Source organism: Seriola lalandi, unplaced genomic scaffold (genome assembly GCF_002814215.2).
Source record: "Seriola lalandi dorsalis isolate HSWRI2012SDOR001 ecotype SW California unplaced genomic scaffold, Sedor1 jcf7180002054290, whole genome shotgun sequence".
Taxonomy (NCBI): Eukaryota; Metazoa; Chordata; class Actinopteri; order Carangiformes; family Carangidae; genus Seriola; species Seriola lalandi.
Window position 1 is genome coordinate 174,845 of NW_019524843.1, and position 27,020 is coordinate 201,864.

Consider the following 27,020-nt stretch of genomic DNA (forward strand, 5'->3'; position numbering starts at 1 on the left):
AAACAAAAATCTATACAATTTTAGATTATTTTTATACAAGCTGCACAGTATACTGCAAATTGAGTGTTATTGAAAACCAGATTCCATGCAATCTATGTATACTGTATGTATGTGTCAATATACAGTACTTGGCTGATCACGTTGATTCTGACCCAGACAAGCAATGGGCCAATCCCAAAGGTGGACTTTTACAACCAGGTTGAATTCACAAAACGTGCATGTATTCACAAATGTTTGGTTCCCGCATGTGGCAAACACAAGCTCCCCGACCCTCTGGCAGATACATTTCAGGATGATGATATGTATGCTCACAATGGGACAAATGATACTAAAGACAAACACAAGCAGCCAGGCAGAGCTAAGGGAAGAGGTACAGGTGTGGACCTATTGTCCACAGCTCTTTGTCACACACTGCAACACACAACAAGCTATCACATTTATTTAAGTTACACCACCAGCAGAATACACTGAGCTTAAAACTGTGATACAGCACATATTATGAACAGGAAATCTCTCTAGTCTCTATTTATGATGGTAAAAAAGTTGCAAGTCCATTATTGTTTGTTGTTTCAATATCCTGGGTCACAAAATGTATCTTTGATTCTTTCTTTATAAGAAAATCAAACTCTATAGACTGATAAAATTTGAATGAAAAGTCAAAATGAATTTAGACTTGATTGATAGTTAGATACTTGCTAGTTTTTTTCTTTTCTTTTTTTTTAGTGAGATAAAAACAACAAACCAACAACACGAAATGAGGCTGAACAACCTATATTTTACTCTATAAAAACGAACAGCTGGGAGTGGTTTATATTTCAGATTTGCAAAATGAATGTTCTATTCTACACGATAAACTGTAACTGCAGCTGTGTGGCATTGAGGACAATGTGCTTTTAATCCAATATTATATTTCCCAAAAGACTGACTATGAGGATTATAGGGATAATATAATATTTAAAAAGATAAATTATACTTACTATCATTTACCACTTCATGTGGCTCTGTACTCCAGATAAGCAAAGGTGTGTCTATTCACCACAAAAACAAGCAGTAAAAACACAATAGTAAAATGTTGTACTGCATAAAATATATTTAAAACTACTTGATTACACATGGATGATAAACTCAACTCAATTTTCAAAGTCCATTTCTCCTGGAGTCAGACATGTTCTTCCTTATAGCTTCAAAGTTTTACATTACATGGGGCTGAGATGTGACAGTCTCTCAGGAATTTTTCTAGATAATGGGTGAAACTGGAGCTCCATTTGTTGACCTCTCTAAAGATTTTGACATGATATGAAACATGTTTAAAAGCTATTTATCACATAGAGCACAGTGTGAACAAGTTGAAGGTACTTCCACCTCCCTCACAGTTTCTACTGGTGTGCCCCAGGGATCGATCACAGGACCAATATTATTCTATATCTATTAAACAGCCTACACAAATATGATGTGATGTTTAAAGTGTGCTGATGAGACTCCTATTTACTTATCTGTTAGTTTCCCATTTCAACTTGCTTTTAATGTTCAGTTAACTCTTCACGACTTGATTTTTATCTTGCAATCTGACAAAATGTATGTTTTATACAAGAACAAGCTATAGAACCACCATCTATTTTCACTTTCCATGGCAAATTATTTGAGTTAAAGTTTAGTTGTATATAAAATTGAGAAGAAATAGTTGACCATGTGCCTTTTATACAACTGTAATTGATGTCCTCAGATTCAGCAACTTGAAATGTGAAAAAAAAAAAAAAAAAAAAATCAGTTAAACTTTATTCTACAGGTCCGTATTTTCCAAAGCTAATTTCTGGAAACTTTCCTCGCAATTTTCTAAAAATCAGCTGGCATTCAATTGTTAATTAGGAGATTTCCTTAATTTGGATTCATCATAATCTGTCACACATTATACTGTACATATGCTTGGTAAAGACTGGGAAATGTACATTTAATGAACGTTTATGCTGCATATTATTTGCAATGAAAATTCCTTAGTTTTGTCTTCCTCGGAAACTGAGGGATATTGGCATTTGTTTCTGAATTATTTCTCAATTTCCCTTATAATTGGTACCAAATTGCTGAAGCCTTGCTTGGAAATATATTAGTAAGTTACAGCTAAGTTCAAATCAATACAAAACTAATGTCCAAGGCATTAACAATCTGATGAAAACAACTCACATTTTTGTACATGGCTGTTTTTGAAAGTCAACATAAGTCCTAAAGGGAAGCCATTATACAAGGATTCCTAATGACAGAGCATTTCCAAGAGAAATGACATCAATCCAGGAAAGATGCTGAAGGGGGACCTGAGTCAATTCACTTCTTAGTACGTGATACAATGGAGATCATGTTACCCTACTGCAGGCCAATCCTGTTTCTGTACAATGAAGGGAGAATTATTAATCAAAAATAGATATTTGGATGAAAATCAGTGTCACCGTTTGTTTTTTTTGTTTTTTTTCTACCTTCAAAGTTAAGTTGGTCAAGTGCAGACACAGACTTCAGTTATAAGGAACAGAAATTAAATATTCCAGGAACATGGAAGAGCAGTTTGAATGTAACGGGGTGGGGAACTGAAAGCGCCCCCACCTCCACCTAACAAGCCACATACTTTGTTTCCGTCTCATGATGACAGAGAGCCCACAGGCATCCACCTGTCCTCATTTAGGATGTCCTGATTGGTTCCCACAAAGTTGATCTACAGCGCTCAGCAGGTAAAGATTTCAGATGAGCTCCTAAGTGCAGAGGCCACGTATGGATGTAACTTACTGAGACCCTGACGTTAACAATGGATAAGATGGGACTGTTTTACCCAACAGTAATTCTTTTGTCTGTCATACAGGTAATTATACATTTGTATTCAGTTTTGTTTAGATTTTTTTTAAAATTTTATCATGTAACTATTATGTAATAGTTCCTAATTAATTTTTTTTTCTTTTTTAGATGCATCATGTTTTGGCTACAGGTGAGCGCTCTGACTGATACAGTTTATGTGAGAAGAACACTGAGTGGTTTGTAGCAAACTAAATTTGACAGACACATGTTTTTTGTCCATCACTAATAAGGCAAGTGGGGCAGATAATTTGTCCAGCTTTACAGTCTATATGCAAAAGATCTATTGATCAAATATTAGCACAATGATTTTTCATTACTTTGAAGTCCATCTATTTACAGCTTTATGTTTGTTAATGTATAACATCTTATTGTCAACTGTGGCCCCAACTATGCAGAAATTAGGCTTTGGTCAAAAATGGCCTTAATATTGAATCAAAAAATAAAATTCACTGAAATCCACTAAGGAAAAGTACCACAGTATAAAATTTCTTTAATCCAAAGTGATAGATTAAAAGAAAAAAAAGAGCAAATAAATAATTTAAAGTAAAAGCCGCTGATTGTGGTTAATTACTGTGGCAATTTATTCAGTGAATGCCATTGAAGAGTAAACTACCCAGATGACAAGTATCACTGATGAACCTGTATGTGGAAAGGAGTGATTATGAGTGGTTCACCTTGAGTGTGTTCACCATACAAACACACTGCAGGGAAGTTGTGTGCATTAAGATTAACAATATGACTAGTTGAAAATGATAATAGCAGCTGCACAGGTCTCCACCACAAGAGGGCCACCACCTCTGAAGTAATAAACATTTGGGTAAAAAATGTTACCACAATAAAAAAAACTAATATCAGCTGATATCGATAATTATCACGATAAAAGTCAATTGTTATCTCTTTCAAGTTTAGAGGGGGATTTTTGTTGTTAACTGAAAGTTGAAGAAACCAGATGTTTAATTGTGGTTAACTATTCTTCATGGTAAGAACATGACCAACAAACAAAAGTAATCTAAAATCTAACTTGCCCAATGTCTATTCCTGCACAGTGATTGGCAGTTTGTAATTATTTCTGTGCATGACATTTAAGCATGGAAATTCATATATTGAACATTTATGGATAATAATGGACAATATTCTTTAGCCTCACTGTATCATTTAATAGTAAGATAAAATTGATCATATTACACTGCAGGGCATTATTCTATACAGTTTTTCTGCTTCACCACTTTCGGCATAGGTATTTTACAATGTGTTACAAACATCAGTTGCTCTTCTCTTTATGGCATAAAAATATATATTTTTTTTTTTTTCAGGATGTGATATTGTGTCAGTGACATCTTCTTCGGCATCAACACTGAATGTGGTGTGGAGCAGCTACAGTGGAACTTCGGTTTTACTAGAGTTGAGAGTTGTGAACTCTACCAGTATCGCCCCAGTGGTGGTGATGCAGTCAGCACCCAGCACACAGAGGCTGATTCAGGGGTTAAGACCTGGACATGTCTATCAAGTTTCACTGAAGGTCTTTCAGTTTTATACTGTTGTGTGCACAGACGTTGAAACAACCATGACAGGTAAAGACAAAAAATAATTTAAAAAAATAGTTAAAAAAAACAGAATAATCCCTTTGTTGAGTAATATTGGACTGCTTTCTCTCACATTCCCACAGTGCCTGCCACATCTCAGATCACCTTTTCCAAAGCTATTTCAAGTACGTCTATACAGTTTGAGTGGTCCAGCGTGATAGGGGCGGACAGTTACATCTTGTTTGTGGAAGAGTTGTTCAGCTTTCCCGCAAGGAAATACAACCAGACCTTCACAGCCCTGAGTGGACAAGTGGACGGCTTGACCCCCTCTACAACTTACAACTGTTACATTTACTCCTCCAACAGTGCTGGAAGGGGTGCCAAAAGTAATACAAGGACAATCATGACGCGTAAGTGCACATAAGATGCTGCTTTAGTTGACCTTTAATCAGGAGCTTGATACTCAGAAAATTGCTTAACTGCAACTTATAAAAACTTAGGTAGTGATTATTAAATGCACTAGAGTGAAACCTGTATTTTCTCTTGGAAGTGGTGCAGCCACCAACTGGTGTGGCCCTTGTCCAGACGGGAAAGAGCACAGCCCGAGTCACTTGGAACTCTGTAAGCAAAGTCCTGCTTTATCAAGTGACCGTGAGTGACAACGACAACCCGAGCAACGCCCCGGTCATCAGAAACACTTCAACCACATCTATGGATATTAGTAATCTGGAGCCCTGCTCCACTTACACAGTGGGAGTATCATCAGTCAACATGTTCTTGGTCCCTGGAGAGGCCTCGAATGTTTCACACACTACCTCTAGTGAGTATTTTAGCAAAAGAAGGGATTGATACACTCTCACTTTAACCCTGGTGTTCAGTTGTATTATTGGCCTTAATTCCTCATTGTCTGGGGCCGCACAGAGCCCCACTGTTGTATGTGTGAAAATGGTATTCATAAATGCAAAATCAACCAGTATGCAGAGAAGTACTGAAGTGATGGAGGTGACATAATACAGAAACTATTGTTATTACACCAAATACTTCATGAAGTACATATACGGCCTATGCATGAACAAATACATATTCCTTTTGTTTGTCATTCACAGACAAGGAGATATACAGTGCATGATCCTTCACAGTGATGCTACTTATGTAACAACAACAAAACATTAGGATTAAGATGAACAAATATTCTAAAGATCTGGATCATCTGTTTGTATTTTTCAAACACTTTTTCTTCAGCCATAAACCCGGTGACGACAATGTCTGTGGACTACAGCTGCTCCAGCGGCATGGTGACGGTGACTTGGGATTTGGTGTTTGGGGCCAACTTGTACAGGGCCACAGCCGTCGATGGCACCGGCGCGTCCCTTAACTGTACGTCAGCTTCCACTAGCTGTCAGATCACCATGCTCAAATGTGGTGAGAAGTACCAGGTCCATGTCACAGCTATCTCTGACGACTGCGAGAGCACGTCCAACACCTCCACCTTGTTCGAGACAGGTGAGCGGAGCACCTGCTCGTGTGGAAACTACAGACGTTTCAATGCTTGTATTGTCTGTGCCTCATCGCCTGTCTGCATATGTTTCCCACGTGCACGCACACGTCTTTCTCATTGCATCACTCACTGTCACACACACTGACACTTCTGGGCATACTCTAAGCTCTTCATCACTTACCCTCCCCATAAGTCTGTCCTCTGGGAAGCTTCTTTAGGTTCCTCCCGTGGTGTCCTATGCTCTTTTCTAGTGCTCAACGGCGAAACACACCCTCTCTTTAGCCACCGAGTCCTGCCATCCAACACCAGTCAATCTAAAGCTCTTTACAGTCTATTGAAATCAGGGAATTATCCCAAAGGTCAGCTATAGTATCAGTCTGGAAAGTGAAAAGATGAGGGAGACACACACATACACAGTCCGCCCAGGGAAGTGATCTAGTGTCTCGCACACACACACACACACCTAACACACCTGCCTGTTTACGCCAATGAAATGCTGAATGCAAACAAAGACGTAAATTACAAAAGGAGTCAGATCTCTGGTTCTTTAGATGATATCTGCAGACTTTCCAACAACAGAAAGTGAACTCTATTGTATTGAATCTGCTCTAAGTATCTACCTCTTGAACTAATATAGCATTTTACAAAGTTCACTGATTCATATAAACACTTCTCTACACTCCTCTATTCTCCTCATTTAGCCAGACTTTGGGCGATTTCCACGCCACCACGTAACATCTAATTTCTCATTTATTGCGGACTTCTGTCTAATTCTCTGTCTCCTCTCTGTTTTCTCCAGTCCCCTGTGCGCCGGCTAATCCTCAGACCCTTAATGATTGCTCCAGCAATGTGATCGTCTTCAGCTGGCAGCCCACCAACAACACTTTCTACTATGTGGCCACGGCGCTGGACAACACTGGCAAAACGACTGAGTGCAGGACGGTGGACAACACCTGTTACTTCACTAACACGGGCTGCGGTCAGTTGTACACGTACACTGTGTACGCTGTCAGCTCTGAATGCAACAGTGAGGCCAGCCTGCCTGAGTTTGTCCGAACCTGTGAGTAGGCCTTGATTTGTTCTGATTACACAGAGGGAAGATAAAATAAGAGAAAGGAGCAGGCCATACTTATTCTTCTATATTTTTTCCTTCCAGCTCCTTGTCTACCAACAAATGTAAAGACAGCAGCTGATTGTCACCCTGACATGTTGATCACAACCTGGGACTCTGCTGCTGGAGCTCTTTCCTACACTGTTGAGGCACAGGGAAACACTGGAGAAACCTACAACTGCACCTCATCCTCCAACAGCTGCGCAGTGAACGGCGTGCCGTGCGGTGAACACCTCAGTGTGTGGATCGTCGCCTCCAATGACAAGTGCACCACGAACAGGGTGCTGGGAGAGGTGGCTCAGACTGGTACGTACTGAGAGCTCCCCGACACAACTGTAGTTTCACATCCTATTTTCACATCCTAGTTCGTAGTTCCTGTGATGTGAAAAATACATCACTGAAGTTCGTTGGCACTGACTTGTTTAATGAAACACAATCTTTCCCCCTCTCTCCAGTCCCCTGCACCCCAATCAATGTTTCAGCATCAGTCGACTGCAGCCAAGAGTCTGCAAGAGTTAACTGGGTCACAAGAGCTGGTTCCATATTATACATTGCCATTGCTCAGGATAACAATGGAAATATGCACAGCTGCAATTCAATGGGCACCGACTGCTTGATCGAAGGTCTCAGATGTGGACAGAATTACACCGCCAATGTTATTGGCACTAATCTCAAATGCAACAGCACCACCAGTGAGGAGGTCACCTTTATGACAGGTAGGTCACACAGTTGATTACATGAGTGTGACATGAGGAAAAAGACAAAGCATCTTTGCACCAACTGAAAACCGATTATTTATGTCCCTTGTCTTTAGAAACATACACTTCCTTAAAAAAAAACAATTTGGCAAAGTGAGATTTCCATCTGAATCTTCTGCTTCCTCTCCAGCACCATGTCCTCCAACCAACATTGAAGCATTCAGAGACTGTGAGGCCAACCATGCTCTGATAGTGTGGCAGAACCATCAGCCAACAGGCCTCTACACAGCGACTATAGAGGATCAAAGCGGAGCTCAACTCAACTGCACCAGCAACACAGTCAACAACTGTAAAATCACCTCTCTGCCCTGCGGAAAGAGATACAACGTCACCGTCACCTACGATGACGGAAACTGTCCGTCCACCTCGACACATATCAGCATGGACTCAGGTAGAAAGAGTGGTGAACTGTTTTTCTCATGAAGAATGATGACCAAAAATTTGAATGACATATGTGTGCTCATTTTTTTTTATCCCCCTTTTCAGTGCCATGTGGTCCTGAGGATGTGAGGGCCAGCGTGGCCTGCTCTACCGGAAAGCTGACAGTAACCTGGAGCATCTCCGTTCCCGCAGAGAACTACACCACCATCATCTCCAGAGGAATGGGTCAGTCTCTGTACTGCAACTCTACAGAGACACAGTGCTCCATGGGAGGGTTGCTGTGCGGAAGCTCCTACGGGGTGATCGTCTTCTCCATCACTGGGGAATGCTTCAGTCTGCCGAGTACAGAGGTCACAGTGCAAACATGTGAGGAGATGCAGTTGCAGATTTATCATTCCTAAGGACACAGATACAGCGGTGGAACTCTTTTGAACACATCCTCAAACTTCTCCTTTATATTTTTTTCCCTTCAGTGCCGTGTCCTCCCACCAACGTCACAGCCATGCGCACATGTGCTCCAGATCCTGTCCCTGTGTCATGGGTGGCCAGTGACAGTGCCAAATACTACACTGCTGTCGCTATGGGCAGCGGAGGTCACAGATCAGAGTGCTCGACCAATAGCACCTCCTGCAGCCTCCCTGGGCTCCAGTGTGGGGAGGTGTACACCATTGGTGTTTCAGGAGCTGATGACAACTGCACAGGTCAACTGAGCAGCAACGTCTCTCTGCACACAGGTAACACAACACTGACCACCACCATTGATGTCATTAATGGTGTCTGTCATTACAGAGTCATTCAATAAGACCTCATTGGCAGTGATTGATGTGTTATTCGATTCCCTCTCCAGAGCCATGTACTCCCTCTAATGTGTCCAGCCAGCTAATCTGTAGCGCTGGCATTGCTCAAGTGTCCTGGGCCCCGGGTGCGAATGCAGCGAGCTATGATGTGAAAGCCACCACTAATGGACAGATCCTCACCTGCAACAGCTCCAACCCCAACTGCACTCTGAGTGACCTGATCTGTGGCCAGGCGTATGAAATTCATGTGGCAGCCACTGACGGCACCTGTGTCAGCAACTACAGTGCTCCCTTCAGACAAGACCAAGGTACTGAGAGCGAGGTCGCACCACATCTGATTAGACCTACAACTCAACTTATGTGACTGGCTCTTGATCGGATGTGGTAAAGTTCAAATACAAACTAAAAGATAGAATAGAATAGATTTAAAATATCACTTTTATGAGCTGATCACAAGTGACACATATAATTCTTAACTCCTTGCACTCCAGACTTTTCTTTGACCTGATTTGAAACGGCTGATCTTCATGCTTTGCCAAAAGACAGTAGATACTGGTGATGAAAGAGCTAATATCATAACAGAGTGATGAATCTTGTGGTTATGTAAAAATACACACACCTCTAAAGCAACAAACAAACAAGTTATTATATTTCCAGCTAATCACTGTGCCTAACCAAGAAATAGTCCCTCATACAACCTCCCAATTAAATCACAATTTATCTTTACAATTCTGGTTCTTGTATGGATTACACAGTCTTTCTGCAAGAAAGCAAGACTGTGTAATAATTTCCAAGATGTCAAATTTTTTCTTTGAGAAATTACAGCTTTCAATGGGAAACACCTGCTGATTTAATGAATTGAGTGTATGGATTTTGTTTATATTCATTTTCACTTGCCTGCCACTTTCTGACTTATTACTTTTGTTTTATGTCTCTGTTAGTTCCATGCGCTCCACAGAACGTCAGTACAAATCTGCTATGTGGCACCAATGACCTGATGGTCAGCTGGAGCCCTTCTCCTGAGCCCTTCAACTACAGTGTGACTGCTATGCCACTGGCTGGAAACATCAGTTCAGTGACATGCTACACTAACAGTGCAAGCTGTAGTCTGACTGGTCTTCAGTGCGGAGGGACTTATAATGTCTCTGTCAAAGCTTCCTCTGGCAGCTGCAGCGGACCATATAGCTCCCCACAGACTGTTCAAACAGGTAATAAAGATGTTGATGGTAAAAGGATAATAATGTCCATTAACTGTATGTTGTAATTGTGATTATTGAATGCACTATGATACCTTCTTCCAGCACCCTGCCCCCCTCAGAGCTTAACAGCAGTGACAGACTGTGGCACAAACTCTCTTCTGGCCTCCTGGCACGCCTCTCTTGGAGCTACTACCTACATAGCAACAGTGACAGGCCCCAACAGTTACTCTGACACCTGCTCCTCATCAAACCTCACATGCTCTGTCTCTGGCCTGCAGTGTGCCAGTCAGTACAACGTCACAGTAACATCCCAGGATGGCCAATGCACCAGCGCCCCCAGTCAAACTGTTATAACTACAGGTTGTGTTTACATATTTTTGAACACTTTATTTATCTCAAAAGGATTTTCTTGACTTGGAACACATCACGTGACACATAACTCTTCTCTACCTCTCTCACCAGGGCCGTGTGATCCTGTCAATGTGACCAGCAACCTCCACTGTGGCTCAGACACAGCCATGGTGTCGTGGGTTGCCGCTGCCGGGGCCATGGCTTACACTGTAGTCGCTCAAGAGGGCAGCTCTCAGAATTATATTTCCTGTAGGAGCAACACAACTGCCTGTCAGCTGAACCAACTTCAGTGCGGAAAAGTTTACAACCTGACTGTAGTGGCCCGGGATGCCACCTGTAACAGCACTGGAAGCACCAGAACAGTCCTGATGACGGGTAGGAGACAAGAAAGCTGGACAGATTTAAGATTAACTCACAAAGAGAAGTTCAAAGAGTACAACGAGAAAATAGATTTGTATTACTTCAAAAACAGCTAAAACACTACATATTCCTGTCCCTTTCTGTTTCCCTCTCAGCTCCCTGCTCTCCCTCTATCCAGAACAGCACCCAGATCTGTGGTACCAATTCTTCCTCTCTGTCATGGAAGTCAATGGCTGATGCTACAGGTTACATAGTTAACGCAACAGCCACAAGCGGGCACAAGGTTTCGTGCAGTTCAGCCACCGCTACATGTACCCTGACAGATCTCCTGTGTAGTGAAACCTACACAGCCACGATCATTGCACTAGGAAGCCAGTGTGACAGCACACCTGGATCCAGCACCAACATCACAACAGGTGAGTGTGTGCAAAGGTATCGCCTCTTGCTTCTTTCACCAGGTAAAACACTTGTCTTTACACTGAATCTTCTGATTTTGTTTCAGCCCCGTGTCCTCCAACTGTCACATCTCAGCAGTATATGTGTGGCACCAACACGGCAGTGTTCAGCTGGACTGACCCTGTGGGAAGCCTCAGCTACCTGGCTCAGGTAGCAGGAGAAGGGCATCAGGATAGCTGCCAGACTACAAATACCAGCTGTATGTTCAAAAATCTTCCCTGTGGCTTGGATTTCAATGTAACAGTCCAGGCTCAGGGGGCGCAGTGCAACAGCACCCCAAGTGTCAGTCAACCCCTTGAAACAGGTAATTGCTGTTGTAAATCTGAACTGTCACAGAGGTACAGAAAATATATGGTTTTAAAGCAGGGGTCTGATATTTTGGAAAATATGCTTATCTCATGCCACGAGTCAGATGAGAAGAATGATAGTTTTGTAAAAATTTACCTACAGCCAACAACTGATCCTAATCCTGCAGCCAGTTAGCAGGGTTTAATATAAAAACTGGTGACGAAACCACCTGAAACCACCTAGCTGCACCTATGAAACGTGACAATTAGCATGTTACATGTCCTTTTGTTTAATAGATTTTTTTAGTCCAGCACATAAACGCTGGAAAACCACAACTTTTGGTTTTTTACACTCACCATCATCTCAGACCAAAACAAACGAATAAGGTTGCCCTGTATGACAGCCAATAACAAAACTATCTAGCCACAACTATTAGCCCGTGCTAGCATTGCCAGGATGCTCCGTGGTAATGCTGGCAGCTATCCATAGCAAGACCTACGATCACAGTCATAAAATGGCTAACAGCAAGTTAGCTAACTTTATCATTCCTTCTGTAGCCGTCACTAATGAAAACAGACATGTTACATTATGTTGCCATCAAGTTACTTACACATGAGAAGAAGAAAAGCCAGTTCCGAGTCAAGCTAAAGTCCTTAGGCAGCTCCAAGGCTCTCCATCTCGGTAAAGCCAGACCAGTATTGGCTCCATGGTTGGACTGGGAAAGAAAATCAGCCTTGGACTGAAACTGAAGAAGCCGGTAAAAACTTTATAGATGTTCTGACAGCCGACCAGGATTTGAGCCTGTAGTCCTAATGGCCACTCCTATCTTATTTTTTCTTTGTCGGGCTTTTCATTCAAAAACGTGGTTTCTACAGTGAAGGTAATTCTGGAAGGTGTCTTACACCTGCAGGCTGTTTACAGCACTGAGCGATCTGTGGGTCCCTTGTAGGGAGGGACTCACATGCACTAATGTGCACATAACCAGCTACCAAAAGAAAGAACAGAGAAGCGCCAAAGATTTTGTTACCTGGTGAGCAGTTTCCCCTCTCCCCCAGTCTTTATTCTAAGCTAAGCTATCTGGCTGCTGGCCCCAGCTTTATATTTAGCCCAAAAACATGAGTAGTATCCATCTTCTCATACTCTTGGCCATAAAGCACTACTACTACATCTACTCCTATAATTCTGGATAAATCATAAAAATGTCAGTTGATACATTTTATGTTTGTAACTTAATGGTCATCCATCCTTTCTTTTTCCTTCCCCAGTCCCATGTGCCCCGCAAAATGTGAGCGCCACTCTAATGTGTTCAAATCACTCAGCCCTGGTGATGTGGGAAGGAAGCTCCAGTGCTGTAGGATACAATGTGACAGTGACAGGCCAGGATGGACACACACACCACTGCCACACCAACACCACCAGCTGTAAAGCACCTGACATCCACTGTGGTGAAACCTACGGCATCACAGTCACACCCTACTCAAAGACATGCACAGGAAACCCAAGTGCCGTTTACAGCTTTAGAGCAGGTGCACAAAGACTTGATATCCAAAATCTAACTGTTACATCTCTGTTCAGAAAGAAATATTAAACCCTTTTTTCTACCCTTTTCCACAGGTCTTTGTGCTCCCAGTAACGTCACCGTGTCTCCAGTTTGTGAGGACAGCATTGTCTCTTGGTCTCCAGTCACAGGGGCAGAGATGTACATAGCAACAGCAACTGCAGATGATGGACACACTCACACTTGCAGCTCAAACTATTCCAACTCATGCAATTTCACTGACCTCCACTGTGGGGAAACCTACTCTGTTGCGGTAGTAACTGTGGACAGGGGCTGCTGGAGCGAGCCGAGCTCAGCCGTGGTGCTAAGAACAGGTGAGAGGAAACTGCAGCAGGCTCTTTGATATGATGTTTCTGTCTTCAGGTTGGTTTAATCACAAGAAATTATTTTCAACTTCCTTATGTCTCATCCCAGCTCTGTGTCCGGCTACTAACTTGACGGGCCAGGTCAACTGTGATACCAACATCCTGACCCTCACATGGGACCAGAGCTCTGTGTCCGGGGCCACCTACACTTTACAAACTGAGATGACGGGCGGCAGTCTCCCTCCTACAGTGCACACCACCTCTAACACTTCACACATTTTGACCAACCTGATGTGTGGACAGAGATATGCTTTCCGCATGGCAGCACAGGATGGAAACTGCCGCAGCAGCTACAGTCCACCCATAGAAATAAGCACAGGTAGAATGTGTTTCTATGGCAACAGCTGCAGTAAAAAAAAAAAAAAAAATCAACATACATTAAGTGTCATTTTTCCTCTCTCTTCAGCCCCTTGTCAGCCCACCAACTTCACTGCTCGTGTGGACTGTGGGACAAACAAAGGGAATTTCTCCTGGGTTGAGAGCACTGGAGCAGGTTTCTACACTGTCGAGGTCACAGGAGAGCAGGGCCACGTAGCCTCCTGTTCCTCCAATGACACCTCCTGCGCTGTAAAGCTTCACTGTGGCCGCTCATACTCCGCCACACTGGTGGCTTCCACAGAGAGCTGCAACAGCACTAAACATGCTGATATTCATTTTGACTCTGGTGAGAAATGAGCACAAGCTTACACCTCCAGGCATACATGTACATAGGCAACTACGCACTAAATATCTTTTAATATTCACATTCGTGTAATCGCCAATGACGATGTATCCAAAATGAGCCCTTATAGATCAAGGTTAAAAGAAGGCAGTAACCATATCCTGGGAAAATCTATAAATATGTTATCACCAAATCTCAAACACTTATCTATGACACCTCAAATTCATCTGCATGCCTATACTGGCAGCACATGTGCTTATCTGTGATCAAACTGTCCCCCTGCAGCTCCCTGTCTCCCAGAAGATGTCCTAGCAGAAGTAGAGTGTAACACAAATGTGATGAATGTGAGTTGGACACAGACTGCAGGCTCAGACGACTACACTGCCTGGGCCATCAGCACTGACGGACACAGAGCCTCCTGTAACTCAACCTCCAACTCCTGCTCCATCTATGACCTGCAGTGTGGCAAAGTCTATGAGGTGGCCGTCACCTCTTCCTCCATCCACTGCAGCATCATCACAGGCTCTGACTACAAGGTTCAGTCTGGTGAGTGCATCTCTTTCATGTTCAGAACTTATATATAAAATCAATATAAAAAGAAGAATAAATAATAGGATTCTAACAGAAAACGTCCTCTCTCTTCTTTCAACCACCTCCAGCTCCCTGTAAACCTGAGAACACCACTGTTGACCAGAACTGTAGCAGCAATGTCATGACAGTAAAGTGGAACCAGAGCAGCACAACACAGAACTACACTGTTAAAGCCACTTCCACTTCAGGTGTTAACTCGACGTGCGAGTCCACTGAGGGCAGCTGCTCTTTCCTGGACCTGAGCTGTGGTCAACGCTACACTTTCACTGTGATGGGACACACTAATGTGTGCATGAGCGAAATAAGCACCCCTATAGAGAAGATCACTGGTACACTCAACTTTATTTTGATAACCATCTCCTGATGGAATAGTTTGATGTTTTGGGAAATACATTTATTTGCTAAAATGAGAAGATTGATACCACTGTCATGTGTGTATGGTAAATATGAAGCTAACACTTGCTGTGTCCAAAAGTAACACAAGGTTCTTCAGGTGCTGGTAGGTGCATTTTTTGACTTTTGGACAGAACCAGGCTAGCAGTTTCCCTCTGTTTTCAGTCTTTATGATAAGCTAACCTAAGCAGCTGCTGGCTTCATATTTAGCATACGAAGGTGAGAGTAGCATTGCTCACTTGTGGCAAGAAAGTGAATAAGCATATTTTCCCTATTCTATAACTACTGCTTTAATTCCAGTGTATTTTTATGTAAGTGTCTATTTTTGTTACTGGTCCCCTTTTCTCAACTGCACCTCTCTGTTTCTCTAGCTCCATGTCCTCCCACCAATGTGTCAGCTAAACTGAACTGTACCACACTTAACACTCTGGTCATCTGGACGAGCGCAGCTGCAGCCATAGCCTACAGCGTCCAGGCAACCTCCGCTGACGGACACAACTCCTCATGCAGTGACATGGGGACAGCCTGTAACCTTAACAGCCTGGTCTGTGGACAGGAGTACTCTGTTGTTGTGGAGGCAATGCACACAGGCTGTCCTGGACCTGCCAGTGCCCCAGCCATGCTCACTACAGGTGAGTAGAACTCAAAAGTTTGGACTATAAATAGTAATTTTACTTACACAAAATAACATCTACATTATCATTTCCTCCCCCCAGAGCCCTGTGTTCCCACAAATCTCTCTGTCCACTACAATGTGAGCACTGCCCTGGCGATGTGGGGTGCAGCAGGAGGTGCCAGCTCCTACTCTGTTGAAGCTGTGACTGACCAGGGCTCCACAGTCAGCTGTAACACCACCAACAACAGCTGCTTCCTGAATGGCCTGCAGTGTAGTCAGATCTACAACGTGACTGTGACTGCACACAACCTGGCCTGTGACAGTTTGACGTCTGAAATCCATCGTCTCATGACAGGTTAGCTACCTGATTGGGAAGGGGTGTGTGTACAGGTATGGCTCTGTGTAACTATGGCAATGCCTCTTCTCCATGTTTACATGCTTGTTTTCTACTCATTCAGAACCCTGTCCACCCTCCAACGTTCAGGCCAATATTGGATGTGAACATCTTACTGCGACAGTTTCCTGGGAGCAGAGCGACCTCGCTGTGGGTTATGTCGCCTACCTTGACAACCACAGTGGCCACTACACTTCCTGCACTGGCACAGACACCCAATGTAGTGTCTCACGACTGATGTGTGGCACAGTGTACAGCGTCTGGGTCAAGGCCCTGGGATGGCAGTACAACAGCTCTGACAGCACAGTGGTGTCGCTTACATCAGGTAAAGACATACTTAACATGCATCCACTAATATGTACAGACAAGAATACAAGTGATCCAAGCAAACAGCAGCATCTTTGAAGGAGCTGCAGCAAGTAAGCAAGCAGGTCCGATAAACCTCTGTGGGACAGACTAATATATATGCCATAGTGTTGTTAAGGAGGCTCTAGTTGATGCCTGTGATTCTGAAGTAACAATTCAGAGAGCCACAAAGTTTGGCAATGCTCAACTGTAGTATCAAAAAAGACACTGTAGCAGGCAGCAATGCTCATTTCTGTGCACTTTCTGAGCTGAAAGCAATAGACAGACCCATTTTCACTGGAAATGCCCCATTCTTTCTACAAACCAAACATATGATGAGAGAATCATTTGAAAGATGCTATAATTGCATAACGAGCCTTAAGATGCATAAGGCAGCAGACAGCAGTGCTAGCATGCTCTCGGGGGCAATGCTAACATGCTGATGTTTAAATGTTAAAAGTCAACCTCACTGTGGTGCTGGAGGAAAAGTCAAGGGATCATTAAGACATTATTGTTCATCCTCTGGGGAACATGAGTTTATGGAAATCTGCCTAACAGTTGCTGATGTGTAAGTCTGACCGACTGTACAACTGGAAACTCTTAGGTGTAATGGCTGCTACAGTGGTAAAGTAGTAGTAGGCGGATCTTTGAGCTTAGATTATCTTCACCATAAAATGTTAGATATGATTTGGCTATAAATGTTCATAGTCATATTCTTCTTGATCTGACACAGGGCCTTGCCAGCCGAGCAGCATCGAAGCCATTATGGACTGTGAGGCCCGCTCTGCTACCATATCCTGGCAGCCCAGCGTTGGAGCCTCGTCCTATGTTGCTGAGCTCACAGCTTCATCAGGCCACACCGACAGCTGCGCCACCAATCACACCAACTGTGAGCTGAGCTCTCTGCAGTGCGGACAGAAATACAATGTCACTGTGATGGCTGTGGGAGAGACCTGCAACAGCACTGCTCAAATGGCAGGATACCTCACCACAGGTACAGTACGTTCACCTGTGTGTGTTTGTTGCATTTCAGCTGTGGTGCTTGTGGGATACCAAGAGTAAACTGTTTTTCATGTCAGGTTTATTGTTGTTCATATTTAATTTTCATCACACTGAATTTAGCTACCTCTATGTTAACTCTCTTTCTCCCCCCAGAGCCCTGTGTTCCTACAAATCTCTCTGTCCACTACAATGTGAGCACTGCCCAGGTGATGTGGGATGCAGCAGGAGGTGCCAGCTCCTACTCCATTGAGGCTGTGACTGACCAGGGCTCGATGGTCACCTGTAACACCACCAACAACAGCTGCCGCCTGAGTCGCCTGCAGTGTAGTCAGATATACAACGTCACTGTGATGGCACGAAATGTGGCCTGCAACAACACTGTGACCTCTGAACCCTACCGCCTCATGACAGGTGTGTGGTTGGGAAGAAATGTGAAATGGCTGAATCCTTTCACTATGTACATGTATGGCTCTGTATGTCTTTCCTTCATGCTTAAATGTGTCTTATCCCCTGATTCAGAACCCTGTCCACCCACCAACGTTCAGGCCAATATGGCGTGTGAACAGCTTTCTTCAACTGTTTCCTGGCAGCAGAGTGACCTCGCCGTGGGCTATGTCGCTTACTTTGACAACCAAAATGGCCACTACATGTCCTGTGTTGCCACAACCACCCACTGTAGTGTCTCAGGACTGATGTGTGGCGCAGTGTACAGCGTCTGGGTCAAGGCCCTGGGATGGGAGTACAACAGCTCTGACAGCACTGTGGTGACTCTTACATTAGGTGATGACATAATGAGTACATACATGATTTTCTCTCCATTTTGGATTTTTTTTTTTTGCATGCATTCATAAACATACTCGTGCTGTTTCCTCAGCTCCGTGCCTGCCCAGAGAGGTAGAGGTAGAAGTCAACTGTAACTCTGATGGTGCCGCAGTCGTGTCCTGGAATTCTGCTTATGGCACAGCAAACGTTTCCCTGACAGCTATTGTCAGTGGGAGTGTTCAGACTCTGTGTACAACTCAGCAGAATAGATGCAATGTGACAGGTTTATCTTGTGGGGAAACCTACAACCTAAGCCTCACCGCCAGCAACCAACAGTGCAGCCTCACAGCACCGACGCACGCCAACCTCACCACACGTGAGTCGATTGTTCACAGTTGGACCTCATTAGTAACAGTTGTTCGTTTGGGTTTTATTTGACCCTTATCCTTCCACACCTCTCCTCAGGTCCCTGTCCGCCTCAGCGTGTAGCTGTTGACCTGCAGTGTGGTTCCCGCACTGCAGTTCTGTCCTGGGAGGAGAGGTCTGATGTTGAACTGTATATAGCAACTGCCATCAAGGCATCAGGAGGAGGGGTGAAGAAGTGTAACTCTACAGGCTCTACCTGTCAGTTCCCTAGTCTGGTCTGTGGAGAGACGTACAACTTTACTATCACAGCTCAGAGCCAAGGCTGCTACAGCCAGGCCAGTACTACTGTGTCCATCCAAACAGGTACTTTTTGGTCTATGTAGTATAAGTGCACTTACACAAGTACAGTTTTGAGACACTACTACTTAACTTATAATTTTAATATTACACAAATAATTTTTTCAATTAATTTTACTTGTAGCAAAATATTTGACATATATTATATTAAGGCTGAAAGTAACAATTATTATTTCTCTTATTGATAAATTTGTCAATTATTTTCTTGACTGAATGATAATTGTTTGGTCCATAAATCACAAAAAAAGTGTTACTATCCAAACACTGTACTATAATGTAAAACAAGAAAAAAGTAGCAAATCCTCACATCTGAGAAGCTGGAACCATCAAACATTTGGAATATTTGTTAAAAAAGATTAATCACTTACAATAAATTGATAATTTAGTTTTAGTCCTGATTAATGTTTTGTCAATCTGCTAATCAAGCAGTCTAAACTTATACTAAAACAATAATGGATTAAGTCACTGAACTAATTGTTTCAGCTCGTTTCTACCTTTACAGAAAGAATACTCCTTCCTCTGTTTGTAATCGTGTTTTACTCCTTTTTTTCTTCCTCTCGCTCCTCTCAGAGCCTTGCCAGCCTGTGATTGTGTCTGCTCAAGCGCTCTGTCAAAGTGAGGATGTCCAGATCGCCTGGCACCAAGCAAGCGGTGTTATGAATTACTTGGTTACAGCCACAGGGAGCCTTGGATATATGAGGATCTACAACACAAACCAGACCCTTCTATCAGCCACTCTGCCATGTGGACAGGACTACAATGTTACTGTGCAAGGACAAGGCAGCGAGTGTGACAGCAACCACAGCAGCCCTGCCTTCTTCAAAACCTGTACGATTTTGTATTTTATACCTTGTTATGCACGTACATTAAATTAAGTGTTGTTTGTCACTGTGTGTGTATGTGTGTGTGCGTGTTTACACCGCTCCTCTCTCCACAGCCCCATGTATCCCCTGGGATGTGAAGACCTATGTGCAGTGTGAGTTTAACATGGGATCTGTCAGCTGGGGGCCCAGTGATGGCGCCGAATCATATGTTGCCATAGCGACTGGCCTTGATGGACACACCCACCAGTGTCTCACCAACACCACCTCCTGCACCTGGAATGACCTGCACTGTGGGGAGGACTACACGGTTGTAGTGAGAGCAAAGGATGACAACTGCTCCAGCCTGCCCAGCAACAGCTCAGTCATCCATATGGGTATGTTACGCAACATTTGTCCAGAAAGGTTCTGTATGAATAATCGCAATGATTCATTTTCTGTTTGTAATTTTTTAATAATTTCTTTGAAGTCCCCTGGAGAGAACTATGTATAAATAGAGAATAAAGGACAGTCCTATTTCCCCTGTAGTTGGACCAAATTACAGTTATTTCCAAGAAAGTTCCTCAGAAATATTAATAATTTACAAACCAATTAATTATAATGTTACCAAATAAATAATAAATGCACAGAATAATTGAAACCACCAATAAGAACTAGATATGGTTGAATATCTTTTTAACAACATACCTATTCTTCCAGATCCCTGTGTGCCCCAGAATTTGGTTGCCTCAGTAGACTGCAATGTGAACGTGGTTTCTCTGAGCTGGGATGCAAGTAACGGGACAGAGTTGTACCTGGTATCAGCTGAGGCAGGAAACACAACTACAGGGCTCACCACTAATGTCACCTCAGCTCACTTCTCTGACTGCACCTGTGGACAAAACTACAGCCTCACAGTCACACCATACCGCCAGCACTGTCCTGGCAGCTCCAGTGCACCGGTTTCTGTACAGACATGTAAGTTAAACACCTTTTATACATGTATGTCAAAGTATCACATGTAAGATTTGTTTACTTTAAGAAGCAAACTGTTAGATAGATAGATAGATAGATAGATAGATAGATAGATAGATAGATAGATAGATAGATAGATAGATAGATAGATAGATAGATAGATAGATAGATAGATAGATAGAATCTAACTAAAAGAAATCTAAAATTAACTTGCATGTCTTTTCTCCAGGGCCGTGTTCACCTTCAGGAGTCTCTACCATGCAGGACTGCCTCTCTGGCATCGTCATGGTCACATGGCAGGCCAGCAATGGGTCAGACTACTACACCGTCACCACGCAAACTGACACTGGCATGTCAGAAATGTGCATGTCCGACTCTAATCAGTGCAGCTTCCCAGGCCTTACCTGTGGGTACAACTTCTCTGTGTCAGTCACAGCTTCCAACCAACAGTGTAACACAGTCGCCAATGAAACCACTAGTCTGCAGTCAGGTGAGCATTAAATGGCTGTTGGAGGGGAAAACATATGCTCGATTGTTGGAAACATAGTTTCATACAAGCAATGCTATCATAAATAGGCTAAAACGTGAACAGTACATAAACAGCACATTTGTTTCTATTCCATCTCCTGGTAATCAAGAGCTATTGTTTTCCATTCTTATTAATATCATTCAAATTAGTTTTGTCTGTTAAAATTTGTTGGAGCACACTGAATGGAAATCCACTCAAAATATGATCAATAGTCATGGAAAAATAATGATTATGGTGAAGGTAAAGTGATAAAGTGACATTGTGTTAAACAGTTAAAAATACTGACTTTTTTGGTGAACTATTCCTTTACTCTTTTGGAGGATGATCTAAAAATTGTATCACTTATATACACATATATACATTATTTATTGCTTAACTGAATTCAACAACAACTTCGTGTTGTTACACACTCTTCTCTCAGTGTGTATTGACTAACTCTTCTTTCTCTGCAGTGCCATGTGCTCCCACTAATGTCTCAGTGGTAATGGACTGTGCCAACAACACTGCTGTTGTGTCCTGGTCTGCCAGTCGTGGGGCTTTACAGTACTCAGTGACAGCCCGCAGTAGTCATAGCAACGTGAGCTGCGAGACTTCTGACCTCAACTGTAGCCTTGACAACCTCACATGTGGCAGCCACTACACCGTTGAGGTAGTTGCTATGGACGACAGCTGCTCTAGTATCCCAAGCGAGGCACTGATATTAAACTCAGGTGAGAGATACAGCACCAGCGGACACACTCTAATACACAGTTACAGTTTTATACTTTGGTGCTGTGCATACCAAACATTTTCAACTTAAAAATCGTTGCTGTGTAATGAGTTTGCCTTCTTATTCCCAGCCCCCTGCCCACCTCAGAACGTGAGCGCCCAGTTCAGCTGTTCCTCAAACGACATGACAGTTTCCTGGGATGCCGTCAGAGAAGCTGACCACTTCCTGGTTTCAGTAATGGCAGAAAATGGAGGAATCATTGAGTCATGTAACACCACAAACACAGCATGTTCCATCAGCAATGTGACCTGTGGGAAAACATTCACTGCTCAGGTCACCTCTGTCCGAGGTGACTGCCGCAGCCAGCACAGTCAGACCCACAGCATCATGTCAGGTATGAAAACGTTACAAAGTCGTCCATCCTTACATAAATCCGTCCAACCAGTCACCGATTGAACTTTTCTATCTGCTCTTTAGCTCCCTGCCAGCCTCAGGGAATCAGAGGCAACCTAGACTGTGTCACCAATTCCGCTTGGATATCATGGCACGCTGCTCCAGGGGCGGACTGCTACACTGTGTCAGCTGCAGGTGGAGAGGACTATACAGCCAACTGCACCACTTCCAGCAACACTACATGTGAGGTGGAAGACCTGGCCTGTGGTGTACTTTATAACTTCAGTGTTACAGCTAAAAACAGCCAGTGTGAGAGTCAGCCAAGTGCCACCATCGACTTGCAGACAGGTAACAGATTCCAGTCCTAGTGAGAAAAATGTGCCTTTTTTTTTTTTTTTTCTCATTCCAAATATTAATTCATGCTACAGTGTCACAGTTAATGAAATCTGCATCTCCCCACAGCCCCCTGCTCCCTGTCTGGCATCACCGCCTTCCCTCAGTGCCACAATTCCTCCATCCTTGTGGTGTGGGAACTGATGGAGGGCAGCAGTGGAAACACAGTATACACTGCCACAGCAGAAGCTAGCGACCACACGTACCTGTCCTGCAATAACACGGGCACTACCTGCTACCTGTATGGAGCACGATGTGACCTTTATTACACCATCATTGTAGCTGCTTCATCAGACCAGTGCAGCAGCATGAGAAGTCCACCCTACAGAGTTAGCATGGGTACATGTTTTTGTTTATTTGTTTGTTTTCTGTCACACATTACAAAACATCTGTCACTTATTAATATTTAATTAGACATCTGTATTGTTTACATCTGCCATATAACAATTTAACCCTTTCACACCCTACTCTGTTGTGTATTATAACTATTAATCTTTAATAATACAGATTTATTTCCTCTTCCCAGAGCCCTGTCCACCCATGAACGTGATGGTAAGCAGCTCCTGTGAGGACCACAGTGCACTGGTGTCCTGGACTCCCTCTTCTGTTGCTGAAAGCTACCAAGTTGTCGCTATGGGTGGAGATGGACATGTGCATACTTGCAACACCACCTCCAGTAACTGCAGTGTGTCAGAGCTCCACTGCGACCAGCAGTATACAGTGGTCGTCACTGCTAGCCATGAGAACTGCTCCAGCAAGGCCAGTCAAAATGCAACACTAAATACAGGTATTTGCCAAAAAGACAGAAAGTAATGTATTGACTTGATTCAAGAGACCCATTATGAGTAAATCATACCAGTCTCAGCACACTAAGAATTTGATATTTTTCTATCCAGGTCCTTGCCAGCCAGCTGGACTCTCAGTTTCATTCCAATGTAACAACCAGTCTGCACTGCTGTCATGGACACCGAGAGATAATGCTGTTGACTACTATGGCTGTGCCCAGTCTGGGAATGGAGACATGCTGCACTGTCACAGCACAAATCCCACCTGCACAATCGAGGGTCTTGATTGCGGAACCGTTTACAATTTCTCCGTCCAGGCCTCAGATGGTACATGCAACAGCTCCTTCAGTGACCCAGTGCAGAGGGGAGCAGGTATACGAGCTGTGTGTTAATTCTCAAACACTCAATACCATGTAATGTTTTTGTTTAAAAATGAAGTAATACATTCGTCCTCTCTCTCTGCCTTAGCTCCCTGTCCTCCAGACGCTGTTGAGGTGCAGCTGCTGCCAATGCAGATGGAGATCCAGGTGATGCGCTTCAACTGGACACAGATCTCCTGCAGAGACACTGAGTACATTCTGGCGCTAACAGGAAGTCTGCTTGGGGACACCCAGGCCCTGTTCGAGCTCTCCTCCTTTTGGACACAAAGGACATACTTCGAGATTCCTCTCCCCTGCAGTTCATCCTACGACGCTACAGTGCAGAGCAGGAACGGTGCTGGTACCAGCGACCCGTCTGTGTCTCTCAGTGGAACAACAGGTAGATTACACTTAGAACTTAGTACTGTTCAAACACGGTTTTACCTTTTACACTTCAACAATGCAGTGGAGTATGGGTAAACCTATCAAAACATAGGATCTCTTGATAGAGAATTGAGTGAGGGTGTCCACAGAACCTCAGATACCTGAAAGTAGACCTCTCTCGTTCACTTGTTACACACAGCTGTGACTAATATCGACTAATTAGCTGAAACCATCATCAGCATCATCAGCTACACCTGTGCTTTTCTTGTCAAAACTCCTGTGTCTGAAATCACTCACTACTTCCTATATAGTGAGTTTGCAGTTTTATAGTGCTGTCTGAATGTATAGTGAGAATTATTACATCCTATATAGTGGACTCATAGTATCCCACAATGCATCATGAAAAGTAGTGTACAACCAATGGTCACTAACCAAGCAATATATCCCATCATGCATTGCACTCCCACTGGAAGACAGAAAAACGGTGCGGAGAAAATGACCTGATTAGTGTCTGAAAGAGTGTTTACATTTTACCAATGAGCTCACTATATAGTGCTCTACATAGCACTCCCTGGGTAGTGAGTAGGGAGGAGTGAATGAGAGTGATGTCGGACACAACCTTGCTAATCTGATGATACAGTGGGATTGTGGGTAAAGAAAGTCAGGTGATGAGTTCTATACACAGTATTTTGTGATGAATGAGTTTGAAAGTCAGCAAAGGTAAAGGCCAAACTAGAAGAGGTAGAAATTGTACAGGAAAATATATAACACACAACCTTTTTTCAATAAATGAAGGTCTCAATGCACATTTCTATGGGCAACATTTTAACATGTAATTACAGTAAAATGTTGCCTTTAAACACCTAGTCCCAAACTGTTGCAGAATGGCTATAAATCAGTTTGGGTATCTTTATCTGTAACAATACTTTCAGAAATATGAAGTAGCAGAAAATGGAAACAGTCAAGCAAAGTACAAGTACTTCTGATGTGTACTTTAGCACAGAGTGTGAGTACTTTGTTACATTCCAGCACTGCTCAGTGCTGTGCAGGCTGATTCGCTGTCATGGCTACAGGGACACTTGAACAGAACAGAAGCAGTGTTAATGTTATTAACCAGTGCTTTTCCTGCTGTTACAAGTCAGAATGTTGTTCTGCTGTTGTTGCTCATTTAACAAAGTGTATTTCAGGTTAAAGGGAAACACATGACTTTTATAATCATGTTTCCAGGTGCTTTAACTAACTATAATTCCTCCTCTCCCAGCTCCATGTCCCCCACCAGGAGTGCTGTACAGTGGTAACAGCTCCTTTGCCACAATCTCATGGAACGCGTCAGTGTTTGCCACCACATACACCGTGTATGACAACAGTGTTACACCAAAGGCTCAGTTATGCAGCGTGACGGGGCTGTCCTGCTCTCTGTCCAACATCACCTCCAGTCACCTGGTGATCACAGCCAGCAACACAGCTGGAGAGAGTGAAGCTAAAAGTGTCACAAATGGTAGGAAACTGATGTGTGTGTGTTAAAAGATGCATTATACTGTATTTTTAGAACAAACTAAGTCATGTAAGCCTTTTCTCTTTAGTGGTACCACAAGGACGCAAGAGGAGAGATCTCAGTGAAATGCAGAATGGTGAGTATTGTAAGAAAACAATTGGGTTTTTTTTCTTCATGTTGCACTGATTTTTTGAGGGCTGATGGCCATTGTCTAGAAAGTTGTTTTTTTTTTTTTTATACTTTGCATGCTATCTCAACTGAGTCCTCATTTACAGGACAAACAACCCATGAGTCAGCTGGGATCTAATTCACAACTCTGGTTTGTTTTTCCCCCAACAGGAGGCCTCTCGGCTCCCATGCTAGACGTCACACAAGCAATGTCAACAGTTATTTTTGTTGAGTGGTCTCAAGTGGATGCTGCCTCCCACTACAGCCTGGTGATCAAGAAGCAGGACAGATCCAGTAAACCTCAGGAACTAACAGTGTATGGGGAGAATATAATTGTCACTGATCTGAGTCCGAACTCTACCTACTGTTTCTCTGTGTCGGCCAGCAACGCGGCCACTAGTGGACCAGAGTCAGAGCCCGTGTGCGTACAAACACGAGCAGGGCTTCCCCAGTAAAGGGAAGCACTTCTGTAGACAAACAAGAGGTCTGTACACGCATCTCCCAGTTAAATGTGATGACTTTACTGTCAAAATGGCAGCTTGTTTGACATTTACTCATAATTCACAATAACTTGGATCTGGTTGCTTTGACATTTACAATTCTGCCTGTTTACCATAAGTTGCACAGTTGTTTTAGTGCATGTTGGTCATGTAATGAAACATTAAGTCTATTTAACAAACACCCAGGAGGGACATATTAGGTAGATATCTTCCAAATAGAAGCCTGGGCCCTAAATATTTGAAGTTCTTCTATTTTGTACTTGTGTAAAAACCCTTTAGAGAGATACATGTTTTACTGCTGTTGGTTGAGGTTATACATTTATATGTAGGGCTTTGTTCCTCCTGCTTTTTATATTTTATTCACTTTTGTAAATTATATATTGGTCATCTTAAAAGGTAATATATCAGGAAGTGTCTAGAGTATTTACCTTTTGCCACTTCTGAATGTATATTTAACGTGGAAATTATTTTCAGACTACATTCTAATAAAAGTACCAAAAATAGTTTGCATTCTGCCTCTGTCTTTCAACTCAATACCTGTGATATGCTTCAGTTTCTACTGA

The 27,020-nt window shown here is 43.2% G+C and overlaps 1 protein-coding gene across 1 annotated transcript; it reads left to right on the top strand.

Moving 5' to 3' along the window:
- Positions 1–2,782: 2,782 nt before the first annotated feature.
- On the top strand, positions 2,783–26,960 carry LOC111654779 (uncharacterized). Its single transcript, XM_023405915.2, has 46 exons — positions 2,783–2,842; positions 2,944–2,965; positions 4,149–4,406; positions 4,502–4,768; positions 4,909–5,178; positions 5,601–5,861; positions 6,656–6,916; positions 7,013–7,273; positions 7,423–7,683; positions 7,856–8,116; positions 8,212–8,472; positions 8,580–8,840; positions 8,954–9,211; positions 9,845–10,111; positions 10,205–10,462; positions 10,565–10,828; positions 10,969–11,229; positions 11,316–11,573; positions 12,823–13,083; positions 13,172–13,429; positions 13,530–13,799; positions 13,887–14,144; positions 14,427–14,687; positions 14,801–15,061; positions 15,497–15,757; positions 15,842–16,096; positions 16,200–16,460; positions 17,214–17,474; positions 17,636–17,893; positions 18,002–18,262; positions 18,357–18,620; positions 18,710–18,973; positions 19,538–19,795; positions 19,905–20,165; positions 20,488–20,745; positions 20,972–21,232; positions 21,724–21,981; positions 22,111–22,374; positions 22,458–22,721; positions 22,836–23,105; positions 23,293–23,553; positions 23,663–23,923; positions 24,020–24,310; positions 25,556–25,792; positions 25,878–25,925; positions 26,129–26,960. The coding sequence occupies exons 1-46, from the start codon at positions 2,789–2,791 to the stop codon at positions 26,410–26,412; spliced, it is 11,394 nt and encodes a 3,797-aa protein (XP_023261683.2). The 5' UTR covers positions 2,783–2,788; the 3' UTR covers positions 26,413–26,960.
- Positions 26,961–27,020: the final 60 nt, after the last annotated feature.

What these genes read in the sequence shown, in the direction of transcription:
- LOC111654779 (XM_023405915.2), top strand. Translation starts at nt 2,789, where the DNA reads ATGGATAAGATGGGACTGTTTTACCCAACAGTAATTCTTTTGTCTGTC. An exon ending in CCCTATAGAGAAGATCACTG is followed by an intron (nt 15,062 to 15,496) that starts GTACACTCAACT and finishes CTGTTTCTCTAG; the next exon opens with CTCCATGTCCTCCCACCAAT. An exon ending in GACCCACAGCATCATGTCAG is followed by an intron (nt 22,375 to 22,457) that starts GTATGAAAACGT and finishes TCTGCTCTTTAG; the next exon opens with CTCCCTGCCAGCCTCAGGGA.